The sequence below is a fragment of the Mytilus californianus genome, unplaced genomic scaffold, assembly GCF_021869535.1.
Source record: "Mytilus californianus isolate M0D057914Y unplaced genomic scaffold, xbMytCali1.0.p SCAF_2, whole genome shotgun sequence".
Classification (NCBI taxonomy): domain Eukaryota; kingdom Metazoa; phylum Mollusca; class Bivalvia; order Mytilida; family Mytilidae; genus Mytilus; species Mytilus californianus.
This window is the reverse complement of record NW_026262668.1, coordinates 76,927,683-76,954,362: the sequence shown is the minus strand read 5'-3', so window position 1 is coordinate 76,954,362 and position 26,680 is coordinate 76,927,683. Positions and strand designations below refer to the sequence as shown.

The 26,680-nt window shown below is 31.5% G+C and overlaps 1 protein-coding gene across 4 annotated transcripts; it reads right to left on the bottom strand.

Annotated features, from left to right (window-relative positions):
• Positions 1 to 1,537: 1,537 nt before the first annotated feature.
• LOC127728208 (uncharacterized) lies at positions 1,538 to 25,880 on the bottom strand. Of its 4 annotated transcripts, XM_052235437.1 has the most exons (9): positions 18,716 to 18,912; positions 17,907 to 17,918; positions 12,260 to 12,319; positions 7,808 to 7,871; positions 6,480 to 6,548; positions 4,368 to 4,630; positions 2,993 to 3,197; positions 2,440 to 2,551; positions 1,538 to 2,125 (listed from the first exon to the last, which is right to left on the bottom strand). In XM_052235437.1, the coding sequence occupies exons 1-9, from the start codon at positions 18,761 to 18,763 to the stop codon at positions 1,879 to 1,881; spliced, it is 1,080 nt and encodes a 359-aa protein (XP_052091397.1). In that variant the 5' UTR covers positions 18,764 to 18,912; the 3' UTR covers positions 1,538 to 1,878. The 4 variants fall into 4 exon arrangements, with proteins under 4 accessions (XP_052091397.1, XP_052091396.1, XP_052091398.1 ...); XM_052235436.1 differs by lacking the exons at positions 17,907 to 17,918; positions 18,716 to 18,912 and adding an exon at positions 25,368 to 25,880; XM_052235438.1 differs by lacking the exon at positions 17,907 to 17,918 and having other exon boundaries at positions 18,716 to 18,854.
• Positions 25,881 to 26,680: the final 800 nt, after the last annotated feature.

The following is a 26,680-nucleotide window of genomic DNA, read 5'->3' as shown; positions in this document are numbered from 1 at the left end:
GAATATAACAATTAAATGAAATAAAAAAAAAAACACTGTTAGCTTATCGATGCCAATTGGGGGTTAAGTGTTGGCTTCTACCGTGCCCACTTCCGTCCATCATCAGTTTATAGTCGAAAACTTTTCTTTTCCTCTAAAACGATCATGTCTCATTGAATTTTACCTTTTATTCATATTTGAAGTTTTTTTTTTAAAACAACAAAAATAGGCACTTAGTTCAACTTGCACCGTTGTGTATAGACCGACAACAAACTTTTAGCATTAACATTATTCTAATTTGGGTTGTGTGAAGCAACCTAACTTATATGTTAAGCGCAATTACATAATTACACATTTTTGGAAACTGGACCATTTTACATTTGTCATTTCGAGGCCTTTTATCCTTTTACATCTGACTATGCGGTATGGGTTTTGTTCATTGTTGAAGACCGTACGGTGACCTTTAGCTGTTAACTTTTATGTCATTTGGTCTCTGGTGGAGAGTTGTCTCATTGGCAATTATACCACATCTTCTTATTTTTACATAATAATAATTAATAATTATTTGAGTACCGAAAAAATGGCTATACGAGGCGCCTAAATTTCAAGTAAAAGAGTTGTTGTTGTTAATTCTTTTTTATGACTGTAGAACTGATTGTTGCAGTTTTTCTTCTCGTGACCATGATAGAGTACAGCTTTATTTGTGAAACGCTGACTGATGCATGCTTATTCAGATAATTTTGTTATAACCATTTTATGCCCCAACGTAGGCAATAGGGCTATTAAATGTTACCCTTGACCGTCCTTCCTTCCGTCCGTCCCATTTTCGTTTCTGCACTCTAACTTAAGTTTTCAACATCCAAACGTTATGAAACTCATACACAATGCTAAGAATCAAAACTCACAGCCAAGAGTTCGAATTTGGGCAGTTAGTCACTTACTGTTCTAGAGTTAAGACCCTTTATAACTTCGGAAAATTTGTGTTATCGAAATTTTATGAAACTCTTATGCCCCTTTTTAACTTGGAAAATTCCAAAGCTTGAGGGGGTGGGGCATTCGTGTCCTCCGACACATTCTTCTTTTATTTTGGAAATATAATGAAGTGATGCTTACACGATAGATATACGTGAATTATCCAGGAAAATGCATCAGTGTGCTATTTATTTAAGGAATGAATGTAATATTTTTTCTGTCTATTAAGTCTATGAAGAAATAACATAAAAAATGTGGTGCACACTTTTAAATAACACACTACGCGGGTTATTTAGTGTGCACCACATATCTGATGTTATTTCTGACTTATAATTTAATTCTAAATTCCATTTTTAAGTAGTAAATCGTTAAAAAAACGTTGATGACGTCACGGTCATATGACAAAATTATGTTTATGATCTGATAGACAAAAAACTTTCAGCCAACCAGAAGACGTTTACATCCATAATTAAATTATTGCAGTTTATAACCATATCATGAATGATGTTTTATAACATAAAACTTCATGTCATAGTGTCAGTTATAACTTGAATGAAACGATATAAAAAAATAAGATAAAGTAATCTGTGACTTAATATATATTGTATTATTCATAGCCTTGTCATAACATCAAAAGAAAAACCACAACTCAGTGAATTTAGTAGTCCTCTGTCAATCAAAGATGTATATAGTCAAGGATAAGATGGATATAAAATCCCCTTGATCAAAACACAGCTTAGCTTATTGGTTCAGTCAACGAACCTCATATATAAGGTTGTACATTCTCTTGAATAATACAAAATCAGCCGAACAAAGAGAAATTTAACAGGAATAAACTTACAAAATTCAACAAGTTAAAATGCAATAAAATATAAAGTATTAAACAAACATATCACAGATTGTTATGTCACTAGAATGAACGTATCTTTATCCCCAATCAGGGTGAATCACAAAATGGCGAGGTACCGGCTCATGTGGTCTTATATAATGAGAACTCGAGTTTTCCACCCTTTTTTCTTTATATTCTGGCAAATGATGCCACGTGGTATGCATCCATCGGTTACTCCTGGTATTTGGTGTAAGTAAACGAATGTGGTTAAATTTTCCTTTACCTTTCGGAATCATCTTACGTCGTGGTTTATATTCTGTTGACGTTTCGATTTTACCATCCCCACTGAAAAGAAATGAAACGAACACTTGTCAATATTGTCATAAATAACAGATACATAAAAAGCAGATCATGTGTAGCATCAGTATTACTTTAACACGCTTTTGAGTTCCAAGGAAACTATTATACGCATTTTACATAACTTTATTTGACTTTTTGATAATGAGTAAAATTATTTCATAACATTTTATGCTGTAATTTACAGTGCACTATCCCTTTTGCTTATTTGAACTTAAAAATTAAATATAATGTAAAATTCAATTGGAAAGGTAATAAAAGTGGTGGAAGACACCACGAAACAAATACAGAATAAGACTTACTCTTCTAATGTTTTAATAACCTGTTGGAGCCTCTTTTTCTGTTCAGCAACAGATATACCCATCAATTTACTACCAGCAAGTGAATTGAAAAATCTCAAAGCGACTTGTCTTTCTGCAAGAAAAAATTCAAGTTTTGATTATTATTTTCAATTGATATATTTAAACATTGTTTTGCCCAATTTAAACTTTACCCGGTTTATGATTGTAAAACACTAAAAAGATTCCCTTGTTCTTACTGATCGAAAAGAAATTCCAAGAATTGGTCTCCAATAAACATTGGACATGGTTGCTTACTGCAAACTCTCATATGTATAGTAAATACCACACATGTATGTACAATTTAAAAAGATATGGTATTTCAATCAATAAAAAGATACAAATACTTAAATATGGACATGGCACATATAACAGGTGACCGATACCTTTAGTTTCTTTCTTCTTTCGAATTACATGTAATACAGACAGAACTTATCTTATACAAAATGAATTGTACTGTAAATAAGATTGTTTTAACCTATCAATAATAGAACTGGACGTTAGTACATAAATATACCTTCTTCAGTAGCATTGTCTAACCATTTTTCCACAGTGTCTTTTGCATCAGGCAGTAGAGTCTTCTTTAATGTGTTGTCTAATTGATGTTTCTTTTCAGTCATACGGAGAATGCGTTCAATCACCTTGCGATCTGTTTGTGGTGCCAATTTAAAATAGTGTTCAGCCGTTCTTACTGTATGAGGTTGTAGTGATTTTTGGAACTCCTGAATGACATGAAATAAACAAGCAATTTTAGTTACATGAAATTTGCATTAGGTGAGTGTTTTATTGAAACTCTATTGTCGGAATGGAATATGAACAATCGTTTAAATCGGTTGCTGCAAAACCTTAGCAAACCAAAAAACGTCGTTATTAATGTAATGGTCACGACACATTTATTATTGATTAAAGTGTCTTCACTGCAGAATGCAATTGTAGAATGGCAAAGGGATTATACGTTTTATGAACGATAACTTTTATAGTGGAGATTAAAGACCATTTTGGAACCAAATCAGAAAAAAAAAAAAACTGACCAGGTGATTCATGTACCTGTAATTAGGTCCAAAGCACGCACGTAAACTATGTTCACGCTAATAAAGGATCTAAAATTAATAAAATTTATTTACAAAGAATCAATTCAATGAGTATGCTTTGAAGATAGAAAACGAAGCCTATAACCGTCATTTTCTTGAAATTGTCTATGATTATACGTATGTCAGCCAGATCAAAACTCTCTCATATAAATTATTTATTCCTTACCATGCACAATATCGCAAAGAACGACTGCAAACTGAGTAGAAAACTGTAATTTTCGAAGTTCCATGGCCATTATTAGGTCAAATATAAAAATTGTATGTATGATATATAGAGCTATTGCATTATTATATATATTAATTTTGAAAAATATTGTCCCGAGCAGTATATCATACGATACGAGCTTGCGAGTGCAATATGATATACTGTGACGGAAAATATTCCTCAGTATCAGTATAATAATTATTTTATAATATAGTACCAAATAATTCAGCAACATCGATGATTTACGTTTAATTCCTACAAGCCTGATGAATACAGTATAGACAAAATGTCCATTTTGCCATCTACCTTTATTCCTTTTCTGATTGTGTGTAAATACAATTTTAATCGGCACCACTCTAGTGCATATCAAAAAGTGTGGAATGCAATATTGGTCCAGATACAAAATGTTAGCTCATTGGGAATGCTCTTCTTTTTACTTATGAAAGAACACCAGTAAAAATAGCGGCAAATATTGAATTTTTATTTTACAAAGAAATCTACATGAGATATTTGATACTAAATTACCATGTGGAAATGTGCATGAACAGTTTCCTTTATAATATAAGTGATATAAAAAATGTTTAAAATCTAATTACCTTTCTTATTTCTTCCATATTATTATTTGTTTCAGTTTTCTTAATTACAGATGGTTTTAAGTCTGTAACTGAACGTACAAATGGTTCTGGTTTATTTGTTTGGTTTGGTATGGAAGGTTTCATCAAATCAGTACGGGATCTTTGAGGTTTCAACACAGTAGGTACGGCAGTCATCTGTAATGGGCCTTTGTCTTGAATTTTGGTATATTCTCTTGTTATTCCTTTAGCAGAAGCCTTTTTGTTTCTTAAGTTAATGTTAGGTACTGTAATACAATAGGTATTCATTAGTTATGTTGGATATTAGTTAGATGTTATACATTGATTGTAATCTAATACATGATAGTTCTCTTGACGGTCTTATTATTACCTTTATTGTTTTCAATGGTTTTTTGTTTTGCATAGTGTAAGTTGCAGAATTTTATTTATTTGCTTATTCTGTCCCGGTTAATACATCTTACGACGGGTGCCACATGTGGAGCAGGATTTTAGGATTGCCCCAAAGGCATACCAATTCGCAATAATTCGTGTTTTATTTAACTTTTTTATTATTTCTTAGTAAATATATGCCAGTTACCCCTTGACAATAATTTTAAGCAATGTCATACTCATTAAAAGTTAATTTAAACAAAGTCTTGTCTTGTGGTCTGATTTTATAATTAAAATCATTTAATTAAATGCCGAAGAAAGACAAAATAACTTATAACTAAGCTATTTAACTAACTACACACAAAAACCATGCATCATATATACTTTGAGAGAGAGAGAGAGAGAGAGAGAGAGAGAGAGAGAGAGAGAGAGATGACTTTAAGTCAATTCAGGTTCTTATATGTGAATGAATAGCTAGAATTACATGTCTATGTTGTATAAGAATCGTATATATATGTTACCACCATTGTATATGTACAGTAATGTATGTTTAGATGACAAATTTAAACACATTTCGTTGAGAGAGAGAGAGAGAGAGAGGGAGATTATATTAGGTCAATTTGTTCCGATTCATATATATGGATGGATAGCTAGAATTACATGCCTACGCTATAATAATATATATACATATACATTACCACCATTGTATAAGTATGTGAACAGTAATGTATATTTAGATAACAAATTTTAACATCTTACGTTTAACATCATTGCTGTCCCCTGAAATTTATATGAAACTTAGATGAAGATATATATTGGTCTCTAATGAACATGGGTCTATTTATTAATATGAAAATAAGAATATGTGGGATGATAGCCAATGAGACAACTATGCGCTAGAGACCAGATGACGTAGATGTAAGCATTTTTAGGTCTAAACCCATACCGTATAGTAAACTATTAAAGACCTCGACATGACAAAATGTAAACAATTAAAACGAGAAAAAGCAATACCTGATTTATATACAATAAACGAAAAACAAATATGATAGACAGTAATCAATGACAACCACTGAATTACAGGATCCCGACTTGGGACAGGTATATACAGAATGTGGCAAGGTTAAACATGGTTGTGAGCGCTCAACCCCCTCCCTAACCTGGGATGGTTGCGTAACAGCTTTACATAAGAACAAACTGTCAAAAACAGATATGATACAAGTTGATATAAACAAGCCTTACTCCACCACTGTCTTTATGTACATGTACATGTACCAAGTCGGGTTCCTGTAATTTATTAGTTGTCGTTGGTTGCTGTCTGTGTCATTTTTTTTTTCGTTTGCTGTTTTTAGCATTAATCAGGTCATTGATTTTCTCCTTTGAATCGTTTTACATTTAGTCATGCTGGGGTATCCATAGATTACCCTACAGTATGGGATTTGCTCATTGTAGATGGTCTGTACCCTATATTTGTTTACATTTTCGTCCTTTGGTCTGTGGAAAGTTGTCTGATAATCATACTACATCTCCTTTTTATATATACTGTTTCACTTTTTAAAGTCCTACATTTTGTTAAATTAAACTGTTCTCTGTTACCCAATACTTTCTTTTGAAAATTAGAGATAATAATTATATGACAAATGCTCAGAGCTTATTTCTACTTATTGGGTAAATGATGGTGTCAAATATCTCCTTTATTTCATGACTACCAGGCCTATCAGTTTAATGGAAAACATAGATACATACGTGACATTTGACGACTAATTCTCTCTGGTGCTGGCGGTGTTACTATCGTTGGTTCTTCTGGAACCATACCTAAATAATAAATAATTATAAAAAGATAAATCATTTTCTTTAGGATATTTCTACCTAATCGCTGTCATTTCAAGTTATTTGAATTCAAATGAAACTAAGTGAGGAGACCTGCTTTTTGTGAGTTTCTACTCCAACTTCCTGATTTAATCAATTTGCATGACTTTGTGTTTTTAAGCTAGCATGTACAATGTAGTTAGTCATTCCCACTTTTCATTATCTGGGGAGGAGATGTTTGAAAAAGAATATGATTTTCGAATGTCCTTTCCGTCATTCAATTCAGTTCTGTGTCAACAATGCTGTTATCTTAGAAAAGACATATGGTTACTATATCCAAACAAAAACGTACCACAATGTAATACAATATATAAGATATTGGTTACGCGAACCATTTCGCATTATTATATTTCGTATGGCAAGAGCCCGTTCTAACGATGTTACTGAACATATTCTGCAATTAATTGATAGGATAAATGTCTTTTGACTTTATACGTAAAACTGTAAACGAAGGCTAGGATGAAAAATTTGGTCCTGCATTTTTTTTAGTTGTAATCTCTGTCCTGCCTTTTTATTTTTCACTCTATTCGGTCCTGCCTTTTTTTTTATTAGTTTATCCTGACTTTTTTTACATAAATTGTCATCTTGCCTTTTTGTTTTTGCAAAGTTGCTCATCCTGCCTTTTTTTTACTCAAAACTTCTGTCCTGCTTTTTTTTCAAATTTCATCCTAGCCCCCCATAAAAATCAAAAGGCAGCTCCCTAAAGAGTGACGTTCCTAACAGGTGTGTAAAAAAATCACTTAAAATGGAGAGTAGACAAGTAACAGATCAGAAGTTAGATATGCCTTTTCGCTGTAAACTTTTGACCAACAAGAGTATGCTAGATAATAGTAGTTGCCTGCAAAGGTTTCATGTATCAAAAAAGCATAATAAAGACGACGTAGATCAAAGAAATAAACAAAGAACGAAGAAAAACAGTGGTTACAAGGAAATATTTACTGATACCACTGTAAGGACAACTAAAAGACGAAAGATTAAAAAAAATATGATCACACATTTTCATATAACCACAGGTGCGGGAATTAAATCATGTTGAGATGCAGAAGTTGAAACTTTAACCATCAAACCTTTGGTTAAAAAATAGCAAGGGAAATTGTTTTAATAAAGGGAGTTAGATTCTGTTGATGACATGCTTCTATAAGGAACCAACAATATTCAGATTATACCAAATACGAATAGAAAGATCACGAAAACAAGCGACAAACCTGTAATAAAGGTATCCTCGTCACTGGCGACATAACGGGGTGGTACATTCCAGCTATGAAACATCTGAAAAAGAGTTAAATCATTGTGTATGTCATATTTGGTTCCATATTTGAACTGCTTGATGCTTATCAGTAACAGTCTTTGGTTGCATTCTTCACAGCCATAATGAAGACTATTTGGAAAAGATCAGTCTTTATAGTATATCAAAATCTTAAAAAAATGCGCTCCTTACTTGATTGTTCTTACACAAGGAAGCTACTGGTAAACAACAGAACGGTTCATATAAAGATAAGCTAGTATTTGACACTAAAATTAAGAAAAAAAATTTCTCATTTCTTTCCAAATATAATAATTTCTCATGTATGTGAAGAAATATCATATGTTGTGTCACTGTGCATCATACACATGCCCTAATTCATATTTGACCCCCCAAAAATACAGTTTGGATACATTAAACACGAGAATAATCCTTTCTCGAAATGATATACTTTATTTACATAAATAGCTCTGTGTATTACACTTTGTGACAAGATTTGGGTAATCTCTTGCTCATTTATAAATATATATTTGAAAGGTATTATTTTGTAGATAAAAAATGCTTTGTGATATTTGAATTCAAAGGTTCAAGAAATTGACGTTATTATATCTTCTACTTACAGCTTCGATATATTATAAGATTTGTACTTTGTATTAAATAGCTGTAGTATTCGTGCTATCAAACTGACATATATACATTTTTTGTGATCTTGTATAATACCAAATAAATTGAGATATTTAAATAACCTGTCCTTTACAGTTGAAAACATATCTATTGATATGAATTTAATGTTTAAAGTTTTAAACTATAGAACAATTTATTAAAGATCTCAACCTTGTAGGAATTCGCGTCACTTAGTTACGAATATGACTCAAATCATTAACTATTAATTTAATACAAACTTTTTCATATCATTGAATTACGAACATATTTTGATAGGCTTTGAACGAAAATCGTTTATCAAATGTTTAAATCGTCTAATGTTATAATAATGAAGGGTTCGTAAGTGTGTAAACATTCTATGCTGTTGTCTAAATATATTAACGACTTATGTATCGTGAGTTTTCTTTTAGGTAGTCGAGACAATACATAGAAAGTTGGCACGGTCAACCTATGCTCCCCGAACCGCACATTGATGGATGGCCCCCTCTTATCAAAAAATCTTCTTAGGTAAACCTTAGCTCATAACTTAATTATCAAAATAAGGCTAGTTTTGTACTAAATGCAAGAAGTTTGAGGCCCTCATGCAAATAAGACAGAATTTAAAATAAAATTCATTTTTTGTACTGATATCTGACAGGCTAATAATGTCTTATGAACATGTGAAGGATGCTATTTATTTGCGGATTTATGACACGTTTTGATTTTCGAAACCAAGGGACCAAAAAGTGACTTTACCATTCCTTTTCCTTTGCTAAAACTAGTCATAGTTGTAATTTTTAGAGTAACTATCCCTCAAATTACGGATATTTTTCCAGTGAAAAAACTTTTTTTTTATCCACTATTTTTATTCTTCAAATGGCACAAATTTATGAAAAAAATGCATAAACTTTCCAAAAAGATGAATAGTCCTATACTGATGTACTGAAAAGTTAAATTGGCATTTTTCATGGCGACTAACCCTTTTAAAACCAAAATAATATAATGGTTCAGTTGGAAAAATTGTTTCCTTTTCTATAAACTTGCAACTTTTAAATAAATAGACTCGGCTATTTTTTTTTTTTTATTCGTTTATAACACTAACAAAATATTCCTCCATTGAGGGATTGTTATTCATTTGGGGAATTGTTCTCCATATGGCGGCTTGTGACTAACCTGTTGTGGCTGTGTCGACTATTAAATTAAATCGATATTAGTGTATCAAAATGAGGCTTAAGATACTTAAGGTGACAAAACTCATTAGTCGAAGAGAAACAAAATAATAAATAAGTCGTTTTACGCTTATCATAATATTTGAGTGTTTATATCTTACCCCGACTATGCAAAATAAAAGAAAACTATTAAAAGATACACATAGAAAAATCCACTGCACGGACTTTAGTCTACTCTTTTTTTGTACAAAAAAATACCAATTTCTCTTCTTTCATTCTCAAATTCAATTTTAATCGTCCGGACTAACTGAATACGACAATAACTAGGTCGATATTTGTTTTCAGTGTTGATGACAAGTCATTATACATTACGGTTGATTATGAATTATTATGAATATAACATAGTAGACTAATCAGGCTTTATTTAACATTACGTAATCTAGGATTAGTATTAATTTATTGTATGCGTTCGTTTCAATGAAACAATTTTCTAGGATGACTAATTCGGTTAATAAAATTACATTAAGTAGAATTTTTAAAAGGGGTTGACAAATTTAGAAGTTGCTCTACACAGTTTTTAGTCTCAATAAAAACGTATGCGAAACAAAGTAAGAAGAAAACAACATACTTAAGATAGTTCTAAACAGAACAGACAGCACAGAAATACTAGTATAAAGATTGAGTAACACAAACACCACTTTAAAAAAAAACCCAGTGATGTACGCAGGAGCTTTTGCAGGGTAACCAGTTCCTGCTTCGCTACTGGAATCCGTCGATTTTAACATCATAATTCGATAATCGAAGGTCGAATTTCATAATCAGCAATAGTGAGAAAGGAGGACAGGATTTTGGGTATGACACATCTGTGGTCATATGTGGCACAGATATTCGTAACGTTCAACCAAGTAAATGACATAGTGCGTAAATCTTTCTTATTTTATTTAATTGGTCTGTAAAGGAATTACTGTCAGCGAAACAGTCATCTCCAAACATTAAAGGTGTTTTTGTGTAACTAATTTGCAGCCTCTAAAATAACTAATAAATGTACTCTGTTTAATTGTTAAAAGTATTTTCTTACTTCAGCTGATATGTGTAGTGTTTTTATTGCGCTTTTGTTGTACTTTTAATGCACAAGGACTATAAAGGCAACGATGAAGGTTTGTGTGCAGGTAATCAAAAATTAATACCATTTCGTGTCTGCACCAAGTCAGACTATATGGACCATGTGTTGTTTGTTGTTGATTTTCTTTTGTTGTAGTTTTTTCTCGGAACAGTCGGTTGTTGATTGCTGGTGTGGTCTGTTGTACTATCCAATATTTTTGGTACTTCTTATAATTCAGGGTTAAGAGTTGTCCCTTACCTTTCAAATGTTCTGCATGATTGACGTTTGGATTCTGCACTATGAATGCAGAACACAAGCCAATTGCAATACAATATGAAATTAAAAAAAAATCCGACTATCGTTCGTTTTTCTGTCATAAACTGTGCATAGATTTAAAAAAATGTGTTTAACTTAGCTTTTCTGTATGTATAGATAAATTAAGGATGGACAGTTTCTGACATAATTGAAATGCATAGTGTTCACATGCAATATATCTGTCTAAATAACTTGATTATTTTAATAATGCACTTATCATATTGAGAAAATTTAAAAGGCAGCTCAGCTAGTAATCTTTTGGATTTATTAAATGTGTACAATCGATTCTTAAATCAAATGTTTACATGAAGTTAAAAATAAATAAACAATAAGTTTAAATGTTTAAAGAGATATAATTATAAAAAACATTGCAGCACATAAAAGCAATCTAGCCTACCTTCTTCACCTTTGAGTTGTGTGTTTCCACCAAAAAGATAGCTTTATTCTTGTATTATGTACACATTATCTGTTGGGTATCTTAGCGACAAAAGTAGAACAATTATCCGCTGAAGGACCAGATTATATCTACGTCATACAGCCATTCGGAACTATGTTTAATCACATATAATTGTTGAAATACGCTTGACTGCGCATGTGTTTTCTAATTTAGAGTTAAAAAGTAGGAGTTTTGCCTTTTAAATCATCATAGAATAGTATGGGATTTATATTATCAATATCAAATTTAAAAGAGAAAGTATATAATTTACTCGTTTTGGAGGAACTGAGAAATATTACGCTGACCTGACCATGTTCAAATTAAACTTAGATATTGTTACTTTACAAAAGGCAAAATCAAATCGAGAGATATTCTGATCTATTGGTCACATATCCCCATGCACTTATCTATATCCCGTTTTGCTGTTCAAATCTTTGACCATGTTTGTCTCTGCTGAAGGTAGGTCCAGAAACATCAATCGAACAGATTAAAAAAAAATTTCGTCATTACAAGTAACCATTACACATTCAAACATGGTGCGGATCCAGAATTTTTAAAGGGGGAGGGGGGGGGGGGGGGGGGGTCTGGCAAGCCCATGTTTGTAGTGCTACCTGTAAAGTCTTATGCATTTATCATATATGTAGCTCAATAAGGGGACCCGGGAACCCTGCCCCTCCTAAATCCGCCTCTGATAAGTATTAGTATACTATTGTATTTTTCTCTTTACTTTAATGTCTAAGTTTCACTTACTTGCTGTGCATGAGGTTTCAAGAGTACATCAGCTACTGTTTCTCTTTTTCGTTGAAACGGCTGAAATATAAGAATCATATAGTCTAACATCTGGACATTTTTTTTATCAAATGGAAATGAGCAAGTTAAAATTTAAGAAACGGGTTTTGGTATTATTTTATAGTCAGTTTGTAGATCGGCAATTTTCGGATATTGATATTAATGCCTCTTTTTATCTAACCGTAGCTTTAAAAAAACACCGAAACAAACTATTACTTAACTTAAAACTTTGATCTTATAACATGTATAATACAATTGATTTAAAAAAAAAAATACTTATGTGATAGTTCTAAAATCAAGTAATCTATTTTATTTAAGGATCACATAAATAAACAACGAATTATGCAATTAAATACGCAATTTCCCTTTGGAACCTTTTTTAAAATGTATATCATAATCAATAATGTCGATTTTATCCATATCTCAGATATAATTATTTTTTCATATGTTTTAACAAACAATTAACGATCCTTTCAAGAACCACTTAAACAATTGAACAAGTAAAATATTTAAACCAGGCATTTAATCATACAATAGTTTGGATCAATGAAACTTTAGTGCACTTTAAATGTTACACATTTTTCAATGAAAATTAAGAGTCGTAAAAAAAACTCTTTTTTTAAACGCAAATAAACTAGGGGAATCAAAGGGGTCTTGCAATCTTTTAAAGAAGTACATCCTCACTGTAACACAACTGAACGCTTTTGTATGAAAATGTAATTGGAAAATGGAAGGGATGAGAATAATTGACGGATTATTTGCACTACAACGCACCATAACACCAGTTGATATAATTATAAACCACGTTTTATTAGACTGTCCATTAGCGTGCTGTTATATTTAATGCATCCTGATGGTGTAAAGACCGATGCAACGAACCAGATAAGCCATTTTCTTGATTGGCATACTAGTATTCATATATTACAGCTGCAAAGTTTTTAAATTAATGCAGATGACCAAACTAGAAGCATAATATGCAGCCTAAATGTAACCCAGAATCTAAGGTTATAACATGGAATTACTTCTATGGTTATAATAACATACGTTTTGATAGCCTGATAGCCTACGAAAGCAAGTGTTGGCCAGTATAAACACATTTGTGTTAACAAGAATGGTTCCTGTAAATGTTAACCAAAGCTTTATAATTTAATAATTGCTATTTTTATTGAAATCATATACTTGTAATACCGGTAATATCACCGACTGAGTTTATGTTTGATAAAACAAAAATTTTCCTAGAGAACACGCAAATGATAGCTATAATGTAAATGATAAAAAAGAGTTTGCTTTATATGTTGTTACCAGTGGCGTCAATAAAGCATCTTTTTTTTGCAACTAACTGATGTATACATGTTCATTGCATAGAAAGGTAGTTTTGATTTAAAAAAAAAGGCTTCGTGCAAGAAACTTCCCTCGAACCCATCTTAGACAAAAGGTACACTTTATAGTCGCACAGTATTACGGATCCTCCAGTATTATACATTTTACTTTACGGGACATCTTATATCCAGTAATACCTTCCTAATACGCCTCTTATTCATGTGCCAAATTATTCGCATATACATTCAGTCATGAGATAATTTTGCTTGAAGAAAAAGCTTCTCTATTCTTTATACACCATAAAAAAATGCTATAATTTATTTTGCATTTTCTATTTGAGCTGTTTCAATGCCATTCACCAACATAAGTTTACAATTGTGAATTTATTACGGAGATTTATTGAATTGTTTTGAATATTGCGTTCTATTTACTATTTAAGAGAACCAGGAATAAAGGGTCAAACATGTGCATTCTGTTTTGTAAACGAATACTTAAATACTTTGGAAGATAATATATTGTTTTACTTCTCTGATGTGCAGGTAAACTCTTGTCCAATATCAACCATCGCTTAGGTCGTTGTAATGATTTACATACGTTTATACAAAACAATAATAAAAAAAAACCAACAATTGTCCTTTATTCACTTTTTCTAAATCTGAAACTAACAACCTTTAAAAATGTAATATTTTAAAACGATCTATGCCATTATGATTAATTAAAACGTTCAGAATTGAGCATATGAAGTGAGCCGACATGGCTAAATGTGAAACAATTCAAACGAAAAAAACCAAACGGCCTAATTCATTACTTTACAATAAACGAAAAACAGTTATAACAGACAGCAAACAACCACTAACACTGAATCACAGACTCCTTACTTGGAACAGACATATACAGAAAGTATCGGGGTAAAACATGTTTGCGAGTGCTCTACCCTTCCCTTACCTTTGCCAATGGTGTAACAGCACAATATAAGAACAAACTGTAAAAATCAGTCGGAAATGGCTTGACTAATCAGATCTACACGAAGCACAAACAACTAACATAAAGACACAACTAACACAAAATAATCACAACGTACCCATCCAAGAGTACCCGCTGTTACAGAAAGCAATTTCAAAGCTTATAACAACTTATAAGTAAAAAATGTTCTCCCAGACTAAAGTATCAATCAGTACACATCCAACAAATTGAGTGTAAAGACGTCATGAACAGTCTGAAAAAAGCATGACATTGTGCAATGCCAAAATATACAAAAACAAAAACAATTTTAGTACCGATACAAACCTTATTCAAAGATCTTCATGATAACAATGACATCCTTTAAGAATAAGTTTATTCAGAGGTTGAATTAGTTTACATGAATCGTACTAAATTTACGTGCTTTATAAACAACATTAACGTAAAAAATATTAAGATTTTTCAGGTAGAGCAAAACTTCAAAACCAAACCTCAAACCCGTATTTGCTTTCATTTATGGTTCAGAGCACAAATTAGGCCGTTGGTTTTCTCTTTTCAATTGTTTCAATTTATTTTTGTCGTGGCCTTTTATAAGCCACTGAACGGTATGTATTTGATCATTGTTTAAGACAGTACGGTTATCTATATCTTTAAACATCATCTGCATTTGGTTTCTGGTGGACAGATGTCTCAATGGTAACCATATAAAAATAAGGAGATGTGGTATGATTACATATGAGATAACTATCCACTAGAGTTCAAATGACGTGGAAGTAAGCGATTATAGATCACCGTCTCATTAGTTTTATATAAAAAAAAAAAATTTTGCAAATAAACACAAATCTATACAAAACAAGTAAAAAGCAAAGATTGTAATATTTTCAGTTTTTCTAAATTTAGGAACTTATTGCAGATTTAACATTTGTATGTGTGTAAGATAAATCTAAATCAAACAAACAATATATATATCCTAACAGGGAAAACAAATAAATTTGTTCGAAAATATTTCCAATATGAAAATCACTTCGCTCATTCTACATTGTGATTGAAAAACATAGAGAATAAAAAAAGTAATTGCCTATTACTTTAGAAAAATTCTTTGTAACTCAATATGGAAGAAGAAAATTCTCATACCTCAGAATCGAAAAGTCGAACCATTTCCAAAAATCAGTTACAAGAAAAACTTAAAACCTGTCCTGAAATAAACAGTTGGATGTCTTAATCCAAACTGTTCACATCCTAAATGCCTATATACCATAAATGTATTTCAAGGTTGACAGAACTTTATATAAACTGTGCATATTAAGTTTCCTATCATTAAAAAGCTCTGTGTAATTATTTATCAATTTATATATTTCATGTCAAGTCAATATTGACAGGGAAATATTTATATTAATTATATGATTTCATGAAGGTAAACACTTTATGAACACTTCATGTTGATGAAAAGAAAAAATAGTTTATTTGTATCGTTTTAACAGTAATTTTAATTGACAAATTAAGTATTTTACCAAACTACTAAATTACATTTACCACTCTGGAAAGTGGCCAAAAGGCGATCTGGGTATACGTTAGTGAACTGACCATCTATTGGGGATGAGGCACGGGGATCCTTCTCGGGGCACCCATTTTTTTTTCAACTTTAATATAAAAAAACACCTATTTTTTCATAACATACAGGAATAAGATTTTTTTTTGAAACTCAGAAGATAACATCCCCCCCTTCCATCTTTTCCTATTTTTTTGTGGAAACATACTTTTATCTATTTCCTTTCTGACACATTTTTTTCCTCTCACGTTTTCAAGAAATTTAAAACCACACAATTTGTTTAAGGGAAAAAACATGCCCTCCCAAAATCCTACAAAAGATGAATGATCGGTGGCTTACCGAACAACATGCAACATGGAATACGATCAAAACAGAAATGTAAATCATTCTGACAAAACAAACCGTTAACATTAAAAGGCCATGGTTTTTGATGACCTAAGGAAAATAAGACCCGTATTAAATCTCACATTTTCTACATGTTTTAATATTAACTTAGCATATCTACAATCTCATGTAGTTATTAATGTACAAGTAACCTCGTCAGTGGTTTGTTGTATCTGTAAGTCTTTCGTCTAATGTGGGTGGAAGTTATGGTTGTTAAGAGATCCTTGATAAATCTAAATTTATTCACAACAATTGCATACACAGTTTGACGCGCTGTATAGACACCAGCTACTGTCCTGTTAAAGACTGTTACTGTGTTGGCCTTTGGTTTTGCTGTGTAGTTGCGAGACTGTTTCATTGACATATACCATCAACACAAAACCTCTTTTTATTCATATTTATAAATTTATAAATAAGTTTGATCGAATTGATGCTTTACTTTTTTTTTCAATTTACAATAATTGAAAAGCTGTTCGAAATTTTTGTAAAAACACGTTACATTTTTCTGAATGCCATCCAATGCTTCCACAACCACAATACTCATGCCGCAACGTAATATTGGGGTATTGAATTCTTACAAAAATGTAAATTTTGAGTTACGATGGCAGTCGTGTTTGATGAAGGTTGGTGTCATTAACCATAGATTTTTCTTTTATGATTGCACAATTTCCCAAAGATTGGTAGAAATGTAATTAGTGTTTTTTATCTATTTTTCTATTTTCTTATCTACTTTTCTATTGACTGTTACAAACAAACGTCTTCCTTATTTACCTTACTCTTGACCAAAGGGAGCATTTTCACACTCATGAAATACATGTAATAAGGAATACAAAAATGTTTCCTTAATTTTACGTAAATTGATTTGATATTCGACTACTAGTATTAATTTTAACATGAAACCTGGTTTAACATTAGTTAATATAATACCATTTGTATTACAATTTGCACCATCAGGCCTCGAGAACTATAAAGGTACAACGGGTTACAACCTAGGTTATAGGTTCTGAATAATGGCAATAACAACTGAATTATTCAACAAGATGCAGTTGTATTTTTTCTGTTAAAGTGGGAGTTGTTTTAGACACAAAATAGAATGGTTGCATGACGCATGTAGTAATTCATATGTATATGATATTAAAAAATATCAAAAAGTAGCCCAGTTTAATTGATATTAAAACAAACACCGACATGACAAATCTAGCCATTTGCAAATTGCAATAAAGCATGAAAATATGAGATATAATTTGATATGATGCATTATCAAAGCATGAAAAGGAACATGCGCAAGAAACTGATCAGCATGCATGATATAATATATGCACACATCAGTTACAATGAACGACTTAGATGATGATGTATACCATGCAGTCAAATACACATATTTTAAATACTTACAAGATTTGTGCTCTGTAAATTGATATCATTTAAAAGTGTTTGTAAATTTGCATATATTAATAAATATAATTGTCTTACAAAGATTACATTTGAAATGTGTTATTGAATAAATATTTTTTATTTCTTTTTTATCCAATAAAAAGATCAGTTGTAAACAGGAATGTATAAGGACGATCAAAGCTTTTCTTATTTTAAAAAGCACATTTGAATTGCTGGTCTTTTCATATGGTCTGGACGAATTATAACAGGCAGATGTTATCTTCAAAACATATAGGCAAGCTTTGCGGTGATAATCAAAGGACAATGCTGTAAACAAATATAAATCACCATAAGGCTTTCAACAATAAACAAGAAACGTACACGAACCTTCAGTCGAACTGACCGACGGCTGAGAAAAAAACTAACCAAAACTCTACATACTGTTTACCATTATTTTAACTTTCTAAAATCATTATGTACATTTATATATCTATATCCAACATATTATCCAAACATATTGCTCATTTGAAGGCCGTACGGTGGACAGTTTTCTCATTGTCAATCATATCACCTCTTCTTATTTCTATATACATATATGTTACTAATTTTGAAAATAAAAGTGTGACAAATTTTGACTTTTTTTCAATTTTACATGATTTCCTGATTTCCTGTTTTTTATGAGCAAAATGTATACATAAGTCTACCGGGAATTTCATCTTGATTTCTCTAAAAAGTAAAACACGTTCTTAATCATAATTGCCTATGCAACGAATACATATACAAGTTTTCGATTCTTTCTATAAACTTTTAAACCACACACAGATACTCACAGTAAAACGTATTTCTGGTATAGGAGGAAGTTTTGTAATTCCTGCCATAATTGCACAAACAGAATAAATGCACTAAAGATTATTTTCACTCTGAAAAATGTTATTCCTTATTTACATAGTTATTATTAAAGGTCAAATGGAAGTGCAAAGCGTGCATCAACGCTTTTATTCGGCTCACTTAATTCTTTTGAGAGTGAACATATTTTGTCACCCTTATTTATTTGTATATTTTCTAGCGAAAGTTTTGCGTTAAGCCCATATCTTTGTAGTCAAGATTAAAGGCTTCAAAGGATTTGAAAACATTACAAAGTAAAATATAGTATCAGTGAAATCGAAAACCTTTAATCGTATTAAACGGGCAATATATGTCGTTAATCAGTTCAGCTATATCAAAGACTGGCAGATTTGGCAACTTGTAATAGATTGTCATTCAGGATGGACTGGAACTTAAAAGATAATCTTAATCATAGCGTGTATAAAACAGCTGTTGTGCTTTTCAAACTGATGTGTTCAATAACTTAAATAGAAAATTTCTTGGTCATTGATGGCACAAAAGAGCCGGTGTACATAAAGAATTTGGTTTAGTATTTTTTAAATAGCGCAGCCCGGAATTTATTAATAGACTTGGATGCGCCCTAATATAAACATAAGGAGGGGTTACGTTGATGTGGCTGCTACGCAACTGTGAACTATTTCATTGTCCATGGTAAACAGCGATAGCAGTAAAAGGGACACTATTTCTAATTCCAAAGGTTAACAATCATCGAGTAATACATATGTAAAGCGTCCAGTAAACTAAATAGGTTAAAAGGGTATTATCTGAGGTCATTTTAAAAAAAGATGGAACTTAGTTTAGTTTGAAGCTGCAAAAATGAGATTTCTTCTGGATTTGAGCATGTGGTTACTTTATTTCACAGTTTGCAACCAGTCTAGCATTCATATGTCATTTTTAGCAACGTCTTATCCATTGTCAAGAGATCGACGCACGATATTTTTGTTCATAAGGAAGATTTATCATTAATCCTTTACAAAGTTCAGAATACTTGAGCGATTTTAAAAAAATAATATTAATTATTTAAAATCATATTAGCTTTAATCTTGCTTTCAGTAACTTCGAGCAATTATGATCTGGTATCATTTAGTATTGTTTTACTTGTACATGTGTCTTTGTCTTATGTAATACCGATATTTGCAGAGTCAAGTTTTCCTTTTAAGAATTTTGTTGGCAGGTGTCGGTTTTCTCTTTTAATTGTTTGATAAATTGGCGTTTGTTTTACGCCGCCTTAGTATTGGCATTTGTTTTTTTTGTTGAAGACCATGTGTAGGCCTTTATTAATGTATTTTTTTATTAGAGGAATTTTGTGGTAGTTGTATTATTGAAAATGATTATTAACCTCTACCCAACACTCGTAATAGTTATATACATTGTTAATCTTTAGGTTGTATCGTCCTGAATACATTGTGATATTTGCTACTACACATTAAGCAAACTATTATCAATCAATCAATCATTCAATCAATAAACGTAAATGCTTTAAGACAGTTATACAGTTAGTATTTGTATCTATATGTGTACAATTAAACCACTTCAAGTAAAAGAAAACCATGGTGTTTTCGTGATAGCTTGCCCTCTCAGAATGTTGCAGGTAGTGTGGTTGATTCCCGACAGTTTACAAGCGACTTCTTCTTCTCCAGAAAACATGCCGCATTTATGATAAAGAACATGCACTGTTTAGCTGGGAGTCAGAATTTTTCCGGGTCTTCTTACAAAACAGGGTATATTCATATATAATCAACATGTTATCGTCCTATATATACATATTATATATTCTACTCGAAGCTATTAGAGGTAACTGAGATTCATGATATTGCTTCTGATAGCCATAACAAGGAATGTTTAAAATTATGTTATTGACGAGTGAAAGATGCTTAAAAACTGTGTGAAATTGGAATCATAAGTCAAAGTCCAAAGAAAAATTCACGAACGAGACAAATTAAAGGCAACAAGACAGGTATACGAACAAACAAGACAGATATACGAACAAACATGACAGGTGTACGGACAAACAAGACAAGTGTATGGACACACAAGACAATTGTACGAAAACACAAGCCAATTGTACGAAAACACAAGACAATTGTACGGACACACAAGACAATTGTACGGACAAACAAGGAAATAAGTATACAAGCAATAAACACTTAAACAAAATGGCATCCACATTCTTTGTACACAACTAATAATCTAATTTCAATGTCTATTACCTTTCCGGTTATCGCTATTTTTATTTTTACAAATTTCGAACGTTTAAAGGCTTTTGACAAAAAATGTAATTTTCAATGCGTTAGATTTGTGCATTTCTTGGCATTTATAGAAGAAAATTCCAGATAAAATCCACAAATGAGTTCTAAGAAAATATCACACATATAGTTTCGAATAAAGGCAATGTTCATTTGGTATCAGTTTGGTATCAGTCTCAATTTCTATCGTTGAAAAAATCTAAATTTCAGGAAAAAAATAGAAGCCGCCGCCGCCGATGCACTTCAAGTTTTTAACGACTTTCTTTTGTGACACAGCGTAATGCCACTTACACAATGAATTTTCTTACTGTTTACAAACGAGCATTTCGGAAGGAATTTGATTTATAACTTACTGTCAGATAGGCTGACCAAAGTGTACAGTATATTACCATAAGTAATAATTCGTCGCGTACATTTGTTGCTATATATTTCATATTCAATCTCTTTTTCGAAAAAGTTTTTTAAGGCATTTATGGTTGTATTTTAACAAACTGGTGTTAAAACACGTTCAATTGTCTGAAGTTCTTTGTTTATTTGGTTATAATTTTGTCATCAGTTGTTTTTGTTTTCTCCTGATAGGAAATTTATAATTTTCTACAATTTAATTTGATTGCGAATTTCTAGACGAAAATTACACATAATTTTATATGAAATATATAGCAGAAAATTGTAAGTGACAAAGATCTGTTAGGGTACACAATACAAATACATTCTAAGTCTCTTTGCAACAATTTAAAAAAAAACATTTGACTTCTCTACCCTTTACTATAGTATTCCCCATTCTAAAATTAAAGACAGATTGGAAGAGTTAGTCCTACTTGTATTATAAAGAATGGTCAACGTAGGTACAATTATCTTGTTTTAGGAAGGGATAAATCATTCTTTGTAAAAAATCATTCTGATTCAAACAAAAAAATTCTCCAAATTGTATCATATAGGAGCTTCTTATGAAGAGTGACAAGAAGCTAGAATTATCCTTAAACTTCACGTTCCTCTTTATTGATGATGTCCTCTGACTAACTTATTAAAAGTTTGGTGACTATATTGAACATGAACACATCTACCCCATCGAAGTTGATAGAATAACAAACCATACCAACCATGAAATCTAAACCAGTAGCCCAGAACATGTTAACAAGATGTGACTTCAACTGATGATTCCAAAACAGGTAAAAAGTTTTAAAGCATAACAAGGGTCAGTTGAAATGCAGCGTATCGGAGGAATATTAGTACTGTCTTTTTTTCTCCAGGTACACTCACTAAATATATAAAAACTATGTACCGTGCTTAACTAAGATATTTAACCGATTTATTAATACTATTAAAAACCTTCAAAAAGGCTTATTTAGCTTTTAATAGATTAAAAAAACTACTAAAGTCAAACTTTACTAATAATTTAAGTTGGTATTTGATTGTCAATTTGTTATCGACATCAAAATGGTTTAATGCATCATTTAACTCCAATCAAACTGCTGCTTCAAGCAGATTATACTGAATCAGATATTTAACTTTTAAAGTCGGTTCATTATTAGCTTTTGATCTGAATGATACTAATGAAGAGGTGCTTGTTTTATTCACGGATAAAGAAAGACAACCCATTCGAAATCTTACGCTAATGCTAAGTGATGCTATAGACAAAAATGGTACAGACTCTTGAAAATTGAAGAGAAAAAAAACCTACAAAGTACATTTGAATACAGAAGATAAACCAGTTATTGAAATTAGTGTGTACATGTCTCTTCCTTTTTTTCTATAGACTTTGACAGAGAATTTTCTTTAAATGACTTTTGTACAATTCGCAATACTTTCCCTCAGACTATCACAAAATTTCTTAAGACTTCACGACATAGGCTGGAATTTGATGCATTTTAAAACAGCTCTTGGAATAACGAATTGCATTGCATCTATGCACACCAATAAATCGGAGTATCAACGTTGAAAAATATGCATCTTTAATAGACTAAGACGATTAAGTCTAAGAGCTTGGCATATTGTGTAGATATCGTCAATATCAACAGACAGTAGGTATCCAAAAAGACTATACCAATATGTCTCCTACTAGCTGATTCATTCTTGTAACCATTAAAACAGGATATGCACAAACACTTCTCAAACATACAAAGTAAATACACATTAATAAACTCATCATAGATACCAGGATTGAAATTTTGTATTTGCGCCAGACGCGCGTTTCGTCTACAAAAGACTCATCAGTGACGCTCGAATATAAAAAAAATTAAAAAGGCCAAATAAAGTACGAAGTTTAAGAGCATTGAGGACCAAAAATTCCTAAAAGTTTTGCCAAATACAGCTAAGGTAATCTATTCCTGAGGTAAAAATGCCTTAGTATTTAAAAAAAATTAAGTTTTGTAAACAGTTAATTTATAATTATGACCATATCAATGATAATTTATGTCAACACCGAAGTACTGACTATATTAAACAAGTTATTTTCATTTCACTATCAGATGTAATTGATGATCTTCTTTCACTCAATAGGCCTTGTTGATTATTTACTACAAGGTTCCTATAAACATGTTAAGCTCGGTATCTATTATGAGTTCATATGTATTACTTTTATCAACTTGTTGTTAGATATTGTAATGGTACCTTCCTTCTCCATCGTTCTGACTCTTGGTTCGACAGATGATTGTCTTTAGTCCTCAACAGGTATGATATAATATTTTCATTGATTGAGATATCATACACCAGTAAACTAATTTTGATATGAAATGGTCATTTTGATCTGAACAGCTCTTAAATTATTAAGTCATTTTCAGTCTTTCAATCGATTTTCAGACTTATTCACTGCGGTAAATTCATTAATGTTAGACAATTCACTTGCAGTCTATGTTCAGACTGTTCAGTAATTGTTATTTTCTTGTAAATATCAACATCATACTAGTTTGTCTGAAAAACTACTGAACAGTACTAAAATGACTGCAAGTGATTTGTCTGAACAGTACCGAATTAACCACAGTGGAAGAGTCTGAAAATTGAATGAAAGACTGGTTATCACTGAATAATTTATTGTTCAGACTTTTTAGGTGATTTTAAGATCAAACAAAATGGCCGATTAAGACTAAAATTTATTTACTAGTGAAAATACAAGGTTCAAAAGGAGAACATGGTAAGGTATTATCATAAATTCTAGTGAACTTAAAATTAAGAATACTAATGTGGCAAGAAATGAGGTTGATCTTCTTAATAAAATTCAATTGACTAACTTAAACTAGAATATATGGTAAACGCGAAGATTAAAATTAACATATTGTCAACTACCCGTTCCTGAATAGTAGCAATTAAAAACTTTTCCAGCATATGACTGAACGACTAAAGTCGACACTTTACAAATTGCACTGTCGCAATCAGAAAATGAATGATAGCTAGGGCATCTGCTATTAAGCTATAATCATGTTTGTTCCTTCATAGATTCCATATGTTATCTATTGCCTATCTGATATTGTTATAGTGGCTGTGACAAACTCTATTGGATACAACTACATAATAACATGGCTGGTAATTCATGAGGTGCTTATCCTAGTCCGGGTATCTGGTCTCATTTACAGAACTTTCGATCCCAACTGTTTTCATTCCCTATCATATTTTCAGTTTGTACCTCAACTTAAGATATCTGAACTGACGTCGATATAATGGTCATATTTTACTTGTTATGCACTAAAGACAATCTGTTAAACCATGAGCCAGAACGATGAAAAAGTGGGGGTTCGTTCATATTTTCACAACTTTTATGGGTTCAATAAAGGAAGATGGGTACGATTACTTTAAATGATACCATACAATGTTTAACTTAATTGATATAATAGCAACACTTAAGTAATTGTGATATTGAGCACTGAATTTCTGCATTTTTTCGAGTTTCAGTACTATTATGCTTCGGCAGGCGGAGAAAATAGCATTCATTAGAAGAATACTGGGGCGACTACGCTACACTGAAAGATCACAAATTTATTAACACATGATATACCCCCGGTATGTCAATTCTGATCCATAACAGTTTTTCTAACAACGCGTTTCTGAAAAATATACTTTCTTTTTAATATACTCGGACGGATAAATGAATGGGAAATATGGTTTCCCTGTCAGCTTTCTTAACAAGAATTATGATAATCTATAATGGGTCTTCAGTTTTAAACGTAAAAGTGCTTACAGTTGTACAAAGTTTGGTTAAAAAGAAAACAGATTTTTTGAAAATCATAAAAATGTTAAACTGCATCATTTTAGTAAGAAGTGATATTAAATTAAACTTGTATCTATTACTTCAATGCCATATCAGAACACATGTCTTGCACTGTATCAATTAAGTTATCCAACTTTAAAATAAACTTACTGCGTCGTCATAATCGGGATCATTTTCCTGAAAATCCTTGATAAAGAAATCTTGCATTGTGACGGATGCATATTTGTTGTAGGATCTCTGGGAACCAGCAGATGCTGGGAAGAGATTGGAACTATCATCATATGCACATCGTAATTGTTTGGCGACATAATTTCCACATGGTAACGGATCCGGGATATTATGAGGATGTTCCCCAAACTGTGCAACTTCCACAGCAGACATCTTAATTTTATCCAAATATCAAGTCACTCCATCGTCGAATAAACTTATAATCTAGTTCAAGTGTCCATGGGAAAGAAAACTGGTAACAATGTGTATAACACTTTTGATTTAAAATTGAGATCAGGTCAAGACTTAATCTTTGTTTTAAATCTCATTAATTTGGCCTTAAAATCGATTAAAATTTCCAATGTAATAATCCTATTTTGAAGAGAAAAATACTAATATCACTACGTCGTTGTTGGCCCACGCAGTGTCTTGTTGGCAACGTCGCGTTAGTGTTTTTTTTTTTTCATAATATTTTAACCTCTACAAGGTTCCTGTATGTATTACTTTTATCTATAAGACACATGAGGAACGAGGGTTATATATGTATGGTTTTTTTTCTTTTCCTTTTTGCTTCATTAAAAAATTATACAAGAAAACTAATTTATTTATTTTGTTATTAGATATGTAATTATAACAATTAGACAGTGAATGAATTCATACAATCCAATTATTAAATTTACACCTTTTGACTACCCCTAATTTTGTTAATTAGATCTCTTTGATTAATGCTATAAACATCCAATATTTAAAATAAATGAATATCAGATTTGTGTACTATGACACGTCAGTGTGTCAATTATTCGATCCCATTAAAGAGAATACAATTGTAACTAATATCCAGTTTCACGAGCACCCCCTAGAAACATGCATTAACGAATCGAATGTAACATCTAAGAGAATACCAAGCAATTTAACCAATTAAGATTGTTCTTTCAAAACACACAAACAAAGTTATACAGTTGTCAACTTTGTTATCATATTTATCACCCTATTACATTTATATAATTGATATGACCCTTTAAAATGATTCGTTGTGCATGTGAAGCCAAGGACATTGTTACCCTTGATAAATAGATAAGAACAATCTTTTTAAGTTATTAAGATTTAAATCTTGTTTTAGCATAAAAGGAAAGACTAATAACTTTGTTAAAATACATATTTCAAAATATTAACGTATCTCGTTACATCATAAAAAAATAGTTTTGAAAATATATTTATTAAGAGGCCCCCCCCCCTAATCTGCATCCACCCTAGGC

Coding starts and splice junctions, on each gene's coding strand:
- LOC127728208 (XM_052235436.1), bottom strand. CDS start 25,598: ATGTCTGCTGTGGAAGTTGCACAGTTTGGGGAACATCCTCATAATATC. Junction 12,320..25,367: donor ATCCCGATTATGACGACGCA/GTAAGTTTATTT, acceptor CTTATATTTCAG/CCGTTTCAACGAAAAAGAGA. Junction 2,126..2,439: donor GTTATTAAAACATTAGAAGA/GTAAGTCTTATT, acceptor ATTTCTTTTCAG/TGGGGATGGTAAAATCGAAA.